Raw genomic sequence first — 12,442 nt, forward strand, 5'->3', positions numbered from 1 at the left:
ACAAGCCTCATACTATCTTACATTAGGGCCTTACTAACAAAATCAAATTCCTTTTAGATAGAATGTCAGAACATTGTTCCTAACATCGTTAACCTCAACAACCCCTCACTCCCTTCGTAACAACACAAGAAAAACAAACGCACAAACACAAATGCGCTCCCCCTGATTATCAGAACCAGGGAAGAGTTACCCCAAGGGTTACTCCCCCTCCATACATGCACATGCTCCCCCTCAGAGAGAAAGAGGGCTAACGACTAAAAATAGAACAAACATCAAACAACAACACCACATAACTACCACATAACTGCTCCCCTTTTTAGCCATAAAATTGATAAAAACTTACCAAAGTATCAAAGCTAGCATAACACAACCAAAAGAGTTTACAACCCAAGAATAACAAAGAGCACTTTTACAGTGCACAAAAAAATATATTCAGGGCACAACCCACAAAACAAACAGAAGCTTAGCCAACACACGAATGAGCTAGAGAGCTTCAATCCTCATCACTGCTGGTAGCATCTTCATCATCACTAGCATCAGACCTATCTTCATTTTCTTCTTCTTCATCTATTCCATCACCTTTCAAAATTCCTTCTTCTTTAGACAAAGCCTTTATCAACAGTTCAACCTTGCTTTCTTTTCAGTACAACTTTTGATAGTTTCATCAAAAGTCTTGCATGTATCTTTTAGCTCAGCAAGGATGCATGTTCTATTTGTAGGTCTAGAAGGTATCTGTCTGTCATACCCCAAAATTTGCTCATTAATATTACAAGGCATTTTTCAAGACACTCCGACTTATTCTGCAAGGCACTAACCTTAAAGGGACAAAAGCCCAGCTCACAACAGGCCCACTCCAGAAAAGGGCCTAAACTGGCTTGCTCGCTAGGCGAGCAATTCCTTCGCCTAGCGAACCCCTCGTTATGACACTCGCCCCAGCGAAGCACCAGATCCAGTAAAAGCCCAAAATAGCTTGCTCGCTAGGCGAGCAACTCCTTCGCCTAGCGAAGCTTGCGAATATCAGAATTTCTGGGCTTCATTCTGAGCCCATTAGGTCACAACAAGAGCACTATAAATAGCCAAGCTTCAGAGGACGAAGGGGGAGACAAGGACAGACGGAAACCCTGGCACAGAAACCCTGGAGGCTACCGTAGAGAGTTCCGAATAAAGAAACCCTGAAGGCCGCTCCTCCGCTCCGAAGCTACCGCCGCCCAACTCCAGCCGATACCAAAAGCGATCAGTCTTTTCAACATAGCAGCTTAGTTGCAAGCAGGTTTGCGCATCACTATTGTTTTATGCTTTTAATCGGTAATCGCTATATACATAAAGCATCATGATTGAAGTTTCGAATATGTAATTTGATTTCACATACGAATTTAAATATGCTTGAATATCATGAATGTTTGACCATACTATTCCTGTAATCAAATGCCATAAAAGTTCAGGTTTTCAGAGGTCATGCTGCTGTCAAACTCCAAACCCGTGGCCGCTCGCTAGCACATCGCTAAGCGAGCCTGTAGCGAGCATTCGCTGAGCCTTCGCTAGGCGAAGCAGAGGCGAACGGGACAGTGGCTGCTTTGTTCTGCCTTATGTCTATCTAACCAAGACTTATTATAATTCTGCATCATTTGGCCTGAGATTATGACTGGTGTGTTGTAGTGCAATTTTCAATTATACTTTACTTTGATGCTCTAACCCGTGTGCTGAATTGTGTAAAGGTTTACATATTCCCGAGGAAATGGCCGGCTAGGTATTCCACTTTATGTGTGGGATACCCTTATGGAGATTCATCCTGAATTACTCAATTGATTTTAATGTATTAATTTCATGGTGAAGATCCACCCTAATGGCTTAATTGATCTTAATGTACTGATTTTAATATGGACCTAATTACTTAATCGACTACGGCTATCTAATTAATTGTAAAACTTTGCCTTTTAATATGCGATCTTGGACCTCTCTTTTGTTACCCTACGATTACGGTATTATGGTCATGTCCCGCGAATATGGGGATCCACTTAGCAAAGACCCTTCGGTTAAATCATCATAGTCCCTCGAATGTTGCCTTTGTCCCTCGATGACCCTTCGGTGTAGCCTACGGTTAAATGATGATCGTCCCTTCGAATGCTAAGGTATCCTCACAACTGTTGCCTTCAATGACCAATCGATGACCCTACGATGACCCTTTCACATCCAAAGGATAAAAATACTTACTTCTCAATAGTAAGGACAGTTTTACCCTCATAAGGATAGGAAATGCCCGGAAAGACCTCGGATAGGTATAACTCTTAATTGCTTATTCACAATTTAAAACTACTTTTCACACCTTACACCTTTCAAAACCTCCATTAGAAAATCACCACTTGGCATACATTCGCACTAGAATCATTGCCGAGTTATATTTTTCTAAACTATTTTCAAAACTAAACGAGATAACCACTTTGTATACATTCATTCAAGAATCATTACAAAGTTAAATTCTCCTTTCCAAAACATTTCCTACACATTTCCCAACCACTTTTTCAAACTAGAAAAACATAAATGATTGAGCGATTAAGATCCCATGGATAACCATGGATACAAAGGGTGCTAACACCTTCCCTTTGTATAATGTACCTCCCGAACCTAAGAATCTAAATTAAGGTCTTTCCTGTTCTTTTCCACCTTTCCTTATTGGATAAAAGAAAAGTCGGTGGCGACTCTTGCTAACCGCGACATTGCGATTAAAACCACATAAAGTCAGTTCACCGTATGAGAGAACTGGCGACTCTGCTGGGGACTTACAAAGAGAGGTCACCTTAAAAATCATTTATGTTTTAAACTGTTCCTTCTTTTGAGGGTATTTTATGCTTGAGTGAAAGATCCTACACCCGGATCTAGTGTACCTTAGGTAAGTAGCAATAGATCATCGCGACTATCCGGCGTATACTGGAATGGTTAAAATGATGGCTACGGTTAATGTGACACTTTGGATGTCCTGATGTTCCTCATGTTTACTTGAGGAAAAATTTGGCATTCGTGTGGTGTCATCAAAGCATTAACCAGACCTTTAGAACCCTAATTGACTCATCCTAGCCATTAGAAAGTAGTGAGATAACTGACTTCGGTTCCGACTGGGGTTGGTTGAGACTCGATACTACACTCTTTGAGATTGGACTTTAGGGAAGCTTTGGTCAACCACTTGGCGTTGCACTGAAGTGGACTTAAAGAAAGGTCGATGATCTGAGATCCTTCTAGAACCCGATTACTATTCTAGGACAGGTTGAACCAACCAAACTTCAGTGGGGAGGGTACTTACCTATGGAACTCATGCAAGCCTTAAAACTTAGGAATGATGGTTGTGTGACTTGCTTGTGCTTGTTATTTACTTAACATCATAACATCATCATAACATCATGGCATTGAACTAACCATTTCGAGGACTTAGGGATTTAACTTTGCTCTATTTTGTAAAAAAAAAAAAAAAAAAAAAAAAAGAAAAAAAGTTTCCTTTTTGGTAGTTTATGCAAAGTTAAATTCCAAAAGTCCTTGAAAACATTTCATACATTGCATAGCATAACATTGCATAACAGGTGTTCTAAAGGGATCAATGTTCTCACGGTTTTCATGCAAACAGAAAAATGGACCTCAGACAGACTGTCAAAGATCTCCATGCTCAGAATGCTCAACTCCAGGACATGATCTTGAACTTATCCAAGGGGCAGGAAGAACTGAAGGCTCTCTTGCTCGAGAAGAAAAAAGACAAGAAATCTGTGAGGCACATTAACCCGGGAAGAAGGCAGTTTACGAAGATCAATATGACTTTAGCACAAGCACTGCAGAGTATGCTAAAAGCAAATTTAATTACCCTCAGAGATCCTCCTGCAAAACCCAACACTACTTCTCCTAGTTATAATCCCAATGTCAGGTGTGCGTATCACTCCGATAGCCCCGGGCATAATACAAACGATTGTTGGTCGTTGAAGAATAAAATTTAGGATATGATCGACGCCGGAGAATTTGAATTGGATCCGCCTGAGACTCCTAAGGTCATCGCTGCCCCCCTGCCTAATCATGACAAGACTGTCAATGCTGTGGAAGATGCTGATAACGATTGTGACTGGGATAGCTGGATTTTCCCAACAATTGGTGACGGACTCAATAATTGGAAGGCTGAAGACACTATCCCGATTTCCTTTAGTCAGGAGTAATGGTTATTGCCTATTTTAGTGTTGCGACTTTTTAGTTTTTACAATTGAACTTCTTAAAGCATTGTGTCTATGCCCGGGGCACAGTAGCTAATTTGTTAAGGGTTTTGTCATTTCATAAGCATATTCACATTCAATAAATCAAGGGACCTTTTTGCATTCAAATATTGCGCTCTTTATCTTTCCTGTCATCTTTTAAACAAGCTATGTTTTCTTGCACACACTCACGTAACAAATTGCAGATCCATAGCCACTCTGGATCCTATTGATAATAATTCTGCTACTGTTCATTATGACTTTGAAAATCTGATCTACCAAGCCGAGGATGGAAGCGAGGAAGATTGTGAAGTCCCTGGAGAACTTGCCCGACTACTGCAAGAAGAAAAGACTATACAGCCGCATGAGGAATTAATTGAAATTGTAAATCTGGGTACTGAAATAAACAAGAAAGAAGTCAGAGGTTTCTTGGGGCACTCGAATTACATTGCCCGATTCATTCCACACTTGACTGCTACCTGCAAACCCATCTTCAAATTACTGAGAAAAAATCAAGAGATGGTATGGAATGATGAATGCCAAGAAGCTTTTGACAAAATCAAGAAGTATCTCCAAGAACCTCCAATTCTGATACCACCAGTTGAAGAAAGACCTCACATCATGTATTTGACCGTGTTAGAAAATTCAATGAGGTGTGTGTTGGGGCAACATGACGAGTCTGGTCGAAAAGAGCATGCCATATACTGCCTTAGCAAAAGGTACCGATTGTGAAACAAGATACTCACAGCTCGAGAAAGCTTGCTGTGCTTTGGCTTGGGCTGCTCGCCGACTAAGACAGTATATGTTGAATCATACCACTTTATTGACTTCTAAGATGGATTCTATCAAATATCTATTTGAGAAACCTGCTGTCTCCTAAAAGAGTTATCACTGACAATGGTACTAATTTGAACAACAAGATGATTACTGAACTCTGCACGCAGTTCAAAATAAAACACCATAACTCTTCTCCGTACCGGCCAAAGATGAACGGCATCGTGGAGGCTGCTAATAAGAATATCAAGAAGATCATACAAAAGATGACAGTAACGTACAAAGACTGGCATGAGATGTTACCATTCGCTCTCCACGGTTATCGCACTTCAGTACGCACTTCGACAGGGGCAACTCCGTTCTCTTTAGTCTATGGAATGGAAGCCATCTTACCAGTGGAAGTTCAGATTCCCTCTCTAAGAATCATGAAAGAGGCGGGCTTAGATGAAGATGAACGGATTCAGACTCGACTCGATCAGATAAATTTGATTGAAGAGACTCGCGGCTGTTTGTCATAGGCAGATATATCAGAAGCGCATGATCCAGGCATTTAACAAAAAGGTCAAGAGACAGGTATATCAAATTGGTGACTTGGTGATCAAGCGTATCATTCTACCGCAAGGTGATCCCAGAGGTAAATGGACTCCCACATACGAAGGGCCATTTATGGTTAAGAAGATATTCTCTGGTGGAGCCATGATACTTGCTACAATGGACGGCGAAGATTTCCCGCATCCTGTGAACGCGGACATAGTTAAAAAATACTACGCATAAAAGAGACCCGCTAGGTCGACGTATCTAGGCAAAAGTAAGGGCATCCCGGCGAACCAAAAGGGTTCGGGCAAAAATTAGGGATAAACATATAAAAACGTACACCCGGCAAGTCGAAAACCTGAAAAGGCGGCTTGGGCAAAAAAGGGTATCCTGGTGGACTGAAAACCTGAAAAGGCGGTCCAGGCAAAAATTAGGGATTAAAGCGTAAGACTATGTCCCGTTCTCAGTCAGCTTCAACCAAGTTCCAAGGACTGAACAAGCCAATCACTTCTATCCGACAACAGGAGATGAGACGCTTGAAGACATAATGACAGTAGTGGAATTAAAATCAATAGGACCTTTTCTGCATAGCTTTCTCTTTGTTTTCTTGACGATTTCCTCTCACTAGGATTTCTGTCTCCTTGTACACAAATTGCCTGTTTACAGGCCCTCTTTCAAAATCAATACAATTTCATTTTCAAAAAGATGCTTTTGTTTTACCTTTTCTGTTTTGTTTGCGTAAACGTCCATTGATTTACTTTGAATTGATTTATGCATTTGAATATGATCAATGTTTACCAAAAATGCATGCCTAGAATAGTAATAGCAATTACTACACGACTTCAGGATCGAGGAGAAGGTCTAATCACGCTTCCCAATGAATCCGTTGCTAATTCGATTCCCCGGCAACGCCAGTTATTCCCCAGAAGAAATTGGCATCACTAGACTGGTCATCTCTTCTACCCCCAGCCAGGCTCTGTTGAATATCTCTGCCATCAGATAAAAGTCAAATACCCCTAGCTAAGGAAGGGTCATCAATACAAATATCTCCGACCAGAAGACTGAGATTTATTTCCCCAGTAGAGTCCCCCGGAAGAACGTTTCAGACACATAGTGCATTCATTACATCATTTCACATCACATACCTACATACAATTTTCATTCCGCATCATATACATTACATCATTTCATAACATATACATGTATACAATGCTCTCATTTATTCCAGACGCATAATTCACTCATTACATCATTTCACAGCACACGCATGCATACAACATTTGCATCTCATGCATCATGACATGGCATGAAGCTAACTTTATTTTTCAGGTTAATTATCCTCTTGATACAATCAAAACAAAGGTCCATTCAGACGGACAGCTTTATCAATTACATTCAGGATTCAACTACATCTTTCAGATATACTCCAATGTCAACATTCATTCTGACATCCTCCTAACGATGGCATCTATAAGCTCATCCCAGACATTTATCGCAAATACAGCATACACAAATACTATCAGATTCAGCCTAACGTACGGTTCGTTCTGATTCAGCCCAACATAAGACTCCTTCAACTCAGATACGATCTAGCGTACGATCCATTCTGACCTTCAATAACTCAAATACGGTCTAATGTACGATCCAGTTAGACCTTCATATCCTCAGATGCTACCTAGTGTACGGTACATTTCTGAAGTGTAGTCTAGCATATGACTACCCCCTTTTATCATCAGATTCAGCCTAATGGACGGCTCATTCTACTCAGATACGGTTTAATGTACGACCCAGTTAGACCTTCATCTCCTCAGATGCTACCTAGTGTACGGTACATTTCTGAAGTGTAGTCTAGCGTACGACTACCCCCTTTCATCGTCAGATTCAGCCTAATGGACGGCTCATTCTGCTCCTCAGATGCTACCTAGTGTACGGTACATTTCTGAAGTGTAGTCTAGCGTACGACTACCCCCTTTCATCGTCAGATTCAGCCTAATGGACGGCTCATTCTGCTCAGATACGGTTTAATGTACGACCCAGTTAGACCTTCATCTCCTCAGATGCTACCTAGTGTACGGTACATTTCGGAAGTGTAGTCTAGCGTACGACTACCCCCTTTCATCATCAGACACAGCCTAACGGACGACTCATCCTGCAACTCCAATACGGTCTAGCATAAGACCCATTTGGATCTTCAACTCAGATACGATCTAGCATACGATCCGGTCTGATCTTCTATCCCCAGTGAAATCACCCGCTTAATGGAGGTTTCGTTCTGCAACTCAGAGACGATCTAGCGTACGATCCATTCTGATTTTTCATCCTCAGCGAAGTCACCCGCCTAATGAACAAATCACTCTGGTATTCAGATACGGTCTAGCGTATGATCCATGCTGATCCCTTATCCCCAGCAGCGTATAACACACTCTGACTCCCCAACGAGGTCGACAGCATAATGGAGGACTCACCATACAGTCTAGCGTATGACCCGGTACGACATCCATGTATTCAGATATCGTCTAATGTACGACGCACTCTGAAGCTCTCATCATCAAATTCCCTGGATGGCATCTTTAAAGCCCATCTCCATCAAGACTAGCTCCTGATTGACAAGCGCAAATTTTTGGGGGCATTCTAGTGTTCAATAATCTTCCACCTCCAGACCGCGAATGGTGCACATACCATTCTACTCTCTCGGTTCAAGAATATTGAACAGGGGCAACTGTCATACCCCAAAATTTGCCCATTAATATTACAAGGCATTTTTCAAGACACTCCGACTTATTCTGCAAGGCACTAACCTTAAAGGGACAAAAGCCCAGCTCACAACAGGCCCACTCCAGAAAAGGGCCTAAACTGGCTTGCTCGCTAGGCGAGCAATTCCTTCGCCTAGCGAACCCCTCGTTATGACACTCGCCCCAGCGAAGCACCAGATCCAGTAAAAGCCCAAAATAGCTTGCTCGCTAGGCGAGCAACTCCTTCGCCTAGCGAAGCTTGCGAATATCAGAATTTCTGGGCTTCATTCTGAGCCCATTAGGTCACAACAAGAGCACTATAAATAGCCAAGCTTCAGAGGACGAAGGGGGAGACAAGGACAGACGGAAACCCTGGCACAGAAACCCTGGAGGCTACCGTAGAGAGTTCCGAATAAAGAAACCCTGAAGGCCGCTCCTCCGCTCCGAAGCTACCGCCGCCCAACTCCAGCCGATACCAAAAGCGATCAGTCTTTTCAACATAGCAGCTTAGTTGCAAGCAGGTTTGCGCATCACTATTGTTTTATGCTTTTAATCGGTAATCGCTATATACATAAAGCATCATGATTGAAGTTTCGAATATGTAATTTGATTTCACATACGAATTTAAATATGCTTGAATATCATGAATGTTTGACCATACTATTCCTGTAATCAAATGCCATAAAAGTTCAGGTTTTCAGAGGTCATGCTGCTGTCAAACTCCAAACCCGTGGCCGCTCGCTAGCACATCGCTAAGCGAGCCTGTAGCGAGCATTCGCTGAGCCTTCGCTAGGCGAAGCAGAGGCGAACGGGACAGTGGCTGCTTTGTTCTGCCTTATGTCTATCTAACCAAGACTTATTATAATTCTGCATCATTTGGCCTGAGATTATGACTGGTGTGTTGTAGTGCAATTTTCAATTATACTTTACTTTGATGCTCTAACCCGTGTGCTGAATTGTGTAAAGGTTTACATATTCCCGAGGAAATGGCCGGCTAGGTATTCCACTTTATGTGTGGGATACCCTTATGGAGATTCATCCTGAATTACTCAATTGATTTTAATGTATTAATTTCACGGTGAAGATCCACCCTAATGGCTTAATTGATCTTAATGTACTGATTTTAATATGGACCTAATTACTTAATCGACTACGGCTATCTAATTAATTGTAAAACTTTGCCTTTTAATATGCGATCTTGGACCTCTCTTTTGTTACCCTACGATTACGGTATTATGGTCATGTCCCGCGAATATGGGGATCCACTTAGCAAAGACCCTTCGGTTAAATCATCATAGTCCCTCGAATGTTGCCTTTGTCCCTCGATGACCCTTCGGTGTAGCCTACGGTTAAATGATGATCGTCCCTTCGAATGCTAAGGTATCCTCACAACTGTTGCCTTCAATGACCAATCGATGACCCTACGATGACCCTTTCACATCCAAAGGATAAAAATACTTACTTCTCAATAGTAAGGACAGTTTTACCCTCATAAGGATAGGAAATGCCCGGAAAGACCTCGGATAGGTATAACTCTTAATTGCTTATTCACAATTTAAAACTACTTTTCACACCTTACACCTTTCAAAACCTCCATTAGAAAATCACCACTTGGCATACATTCGCACTAGAATCATTGCCGAGTTATATTTTTCTAAACTATTTTCAAAACTAAACGAGATAACCACTTTGTATACATTCATTCAAGAATCATTACAAAGTTAAATTCTCCTTTCCAAAACATTTCCTACACATTTCCCAACCACTTTTTCAAACTAGAAAAACATAAATGATTGAGCGATTAAGAGCCCATGGATAACCATGGATACAAAGGGTGCTAACACCTTCCCTTTGTATAATGTACCTCCCGAACCTAAGAATCTAAATTAAGGTCTTTCCTGTTCTTTTCCACCTTTCCTTATTGTATAAAAGAAAAGTCGGTGGCGACTCTTGCTAACCGCGACATTGCGATTAAAACCACATAAAGTCAGTTCACCGTATGACACTGTCCATATGTCATGACAATGTCTAAGGCATGTTTCCCAGTGAACAACCTATAATGTAATGAGAGAGGATGGTCCCTTTTACAGGTACTGTCAGAGCTGATTAAGATACCACGGTGTTGACTCAAGATAACACCATAAATTAAGGATGGAAAAGTTATTGACATATTCACAACATAAGAAGCAGCATGCTTCATAGTTTGATAAAAAAACATAGGATCCAATTTCAAAATTTGACTTGGTCCCAACAATGTAAATAAACTTACCTAGTCATGTAGCAATGTTGGAAGTGTGATTGGTTGGAACCCAATTAGCAGCTCCAATTCTGTGGAGAACAACATACTTGACGCTCAAGGCACTAACAAACAATTTCCCTTTCCTTGACCATTCCTTCACTTGCTTAGTAGTAATCTCTCTGCAGATGACATTGTCTGAGACTTCTATTTCAGCTTGTTCTTCTTCATTTCTGCCTAAGAACCTATTGATTATTTTAGGAGAAAATTCCACACATCTTCCTCTGACATACACTTTTGTAAAATCCTTGCTCCTCTTGTTGTCACATTCCTTGGAGATGTTCATAATAAATTCTTTGATAAGCATTTCATATCACTTGCCAAAACCAGTTACAATTTTCATTAATCCAGCCTCTTGAATCAGACTCATCATATCTTTGCATCCAAAAGAATTTTTCCCCAGTTCCCTTTCAAGAGCTAATCTTCTTTGATAAACACATTTCCATTTTTCAACATTCTCCACAGAGTGAAAAGAAATGTTGTCAATTGGAGCTTCAGGGATATTAGCTAGAATCTTCTTCCAAGAGGCTTGCTTTTTGGAAGTAGAGGTGATGTCCTGAACATTATGTTCGACATCATGGTCAGATTCACTAGACTCATAAGGAACTTCCTTCCTCTTCAGGGATTTCTTCTTAGACATCAGAGAGATTTATCTCAGCACCAATATTTTTAGGGTTTGATTACTCTTTGGAGTGCATGCTCGGAGTGAAGACAAAAGGTTTATACATTTTGGAGGTTTTCAGTATGGACTGTAGAGAGAAGATGGAGAGATGAGAGTGTCTAAGATCAAGGTTGAGAGAGAGAGAATGCAAGAGGTAGTGTGAGAATGGCTAAGGTGCAACGTTGTAAAAATAAGGAAAAGTTGTAATGATAGTCCTTGAGTTTTGTACACCATTAAGTGGAGGGAAGAGAAAAATTGATTCTCATATATCCACTTCAGTAATTGCTATAATTCTTCAAGCATGCAAATGCCAAATTGTCCCCTTAATTATTCAAATTGATTTGCATATGAAGCTTTAGTAAAAATATATGCAAGTTGCTTCTCAGTAGTTACATGCTCAAGAGTAACAATTTTGTCTTCCACCAGATCCTTAATGATGTGATGACGTATATCAATATGCTAAGTTCTGATATGCTGAATAGGATTCTTGGAAATGTTAATAGCACATAATTTGTCACAATATAATGTCATGACATCTTGTTGGGCATTGTATTCTTCTAACATTTGTTTCATCCAAATTAATTGAGAGCAACTACTTCCTGCTGCAACATATTCAGCCTCAGTCGTAGATAAGAACACACTATTTTGCTTTTTACTGAACCAAGATATAAGATTATTTCCCAATAAGAAACATCCTCCAAAAGTGCTCTTTCTATCATCAGCATTGTCTTCCCGATCCGCATCACGATATCCTGTAAGCAAGGAGTTTGCATTATGAGAATACAATATTCCATAGTCACTAGTTCCATTGATGTACTTCATAATCCTTTTCACTTGAGTAATTTGACTCATTTTGGGTTTAGACTGATATCTAGCACATACTCCTATAGCAAATGTAATGTCAAGTCTGCCAGCTGTAAGATACAACAAACTATCAATCATACCCCTGTATAGACTTTGATCCATATTTACACCTTTTTCATCTTTAGTCAGTTTTAAATGAGTTAGTGCAGGTGTCCTTTTATGACTAGCATTTTCCATGCCAAACTTCTTCACTATATTCTTGGCATACTTGCTTTGAGAGATAAAGATATTGTCATCTGTTTGTTTGACTTGGAGCCCAAGAAAGTATGTCAATTCACCAACAAGACTCGTTTCAAATTCAGATTGCATCTTCCTGACAAAATGTTGTACCATCTGGTTCGGCATCTGTCAAAACACAATG

General features: G+C 40.6%; 1 protein-coding gene across 1 annotated transcript; it reads right to left on the reverse strand.

Moving 5' to 3' along the window:
- Positions 1-493: 493 nt before the first annotated feature.
- Positions 494-12,183, reverse strand: LOC127123935 (secreted RxLR effector protein 161-like). The gene is made up of 2 exons (XM_051054111.1): positions 11,814-12,183; positions 494-636 (listed from the first exon to the last, which is right to left on the reverse strand). Exons 1-2 carry the CDS (start codon positions 12,181-12,183, stop codon positions 494-496), a joined length of 513 nt encoding a protein of 170 aa, XP_050910068.1.
- Between the last annotated feature and the right edge of the window lie 259 nt (positions 12,184-12,442).

This window comes from Lathyrus oleraceus, chromosome 2 (assembly GCF_024323335.1).
Source record: "Lathyrus oleraceus cultivar Zhongwan6 chromosome 2, CAAS_Psat_ZW6_1.0, whole genome shotgun sequence".
In the NCBI taxonomy this organism is placed as follows: Eukaryota; Viridiplantae; Streptophyta; class Magnoliopsida; order Fabales; family Fabaceae; genus Lathyrus; species Lathyrus oleraceus.

Excerpts from the sequence above, each read along its gene's own strand:
- LOC127123935 (XM_051054111.1), bottom strand. The coding sequence starts at position 12,183 with ATGGATCAAAGTCTATACAGGGGTATGATTGATAGTTTGTTGTATCTT. Across the intron at positions 637-11,813 it reads TGAATATGTTGCAGCAGGAA|AAAGCAAGGTTGAACTGTTG; the intron begins GTAGTTGCTCTC and ends TGTACTGAAAAG.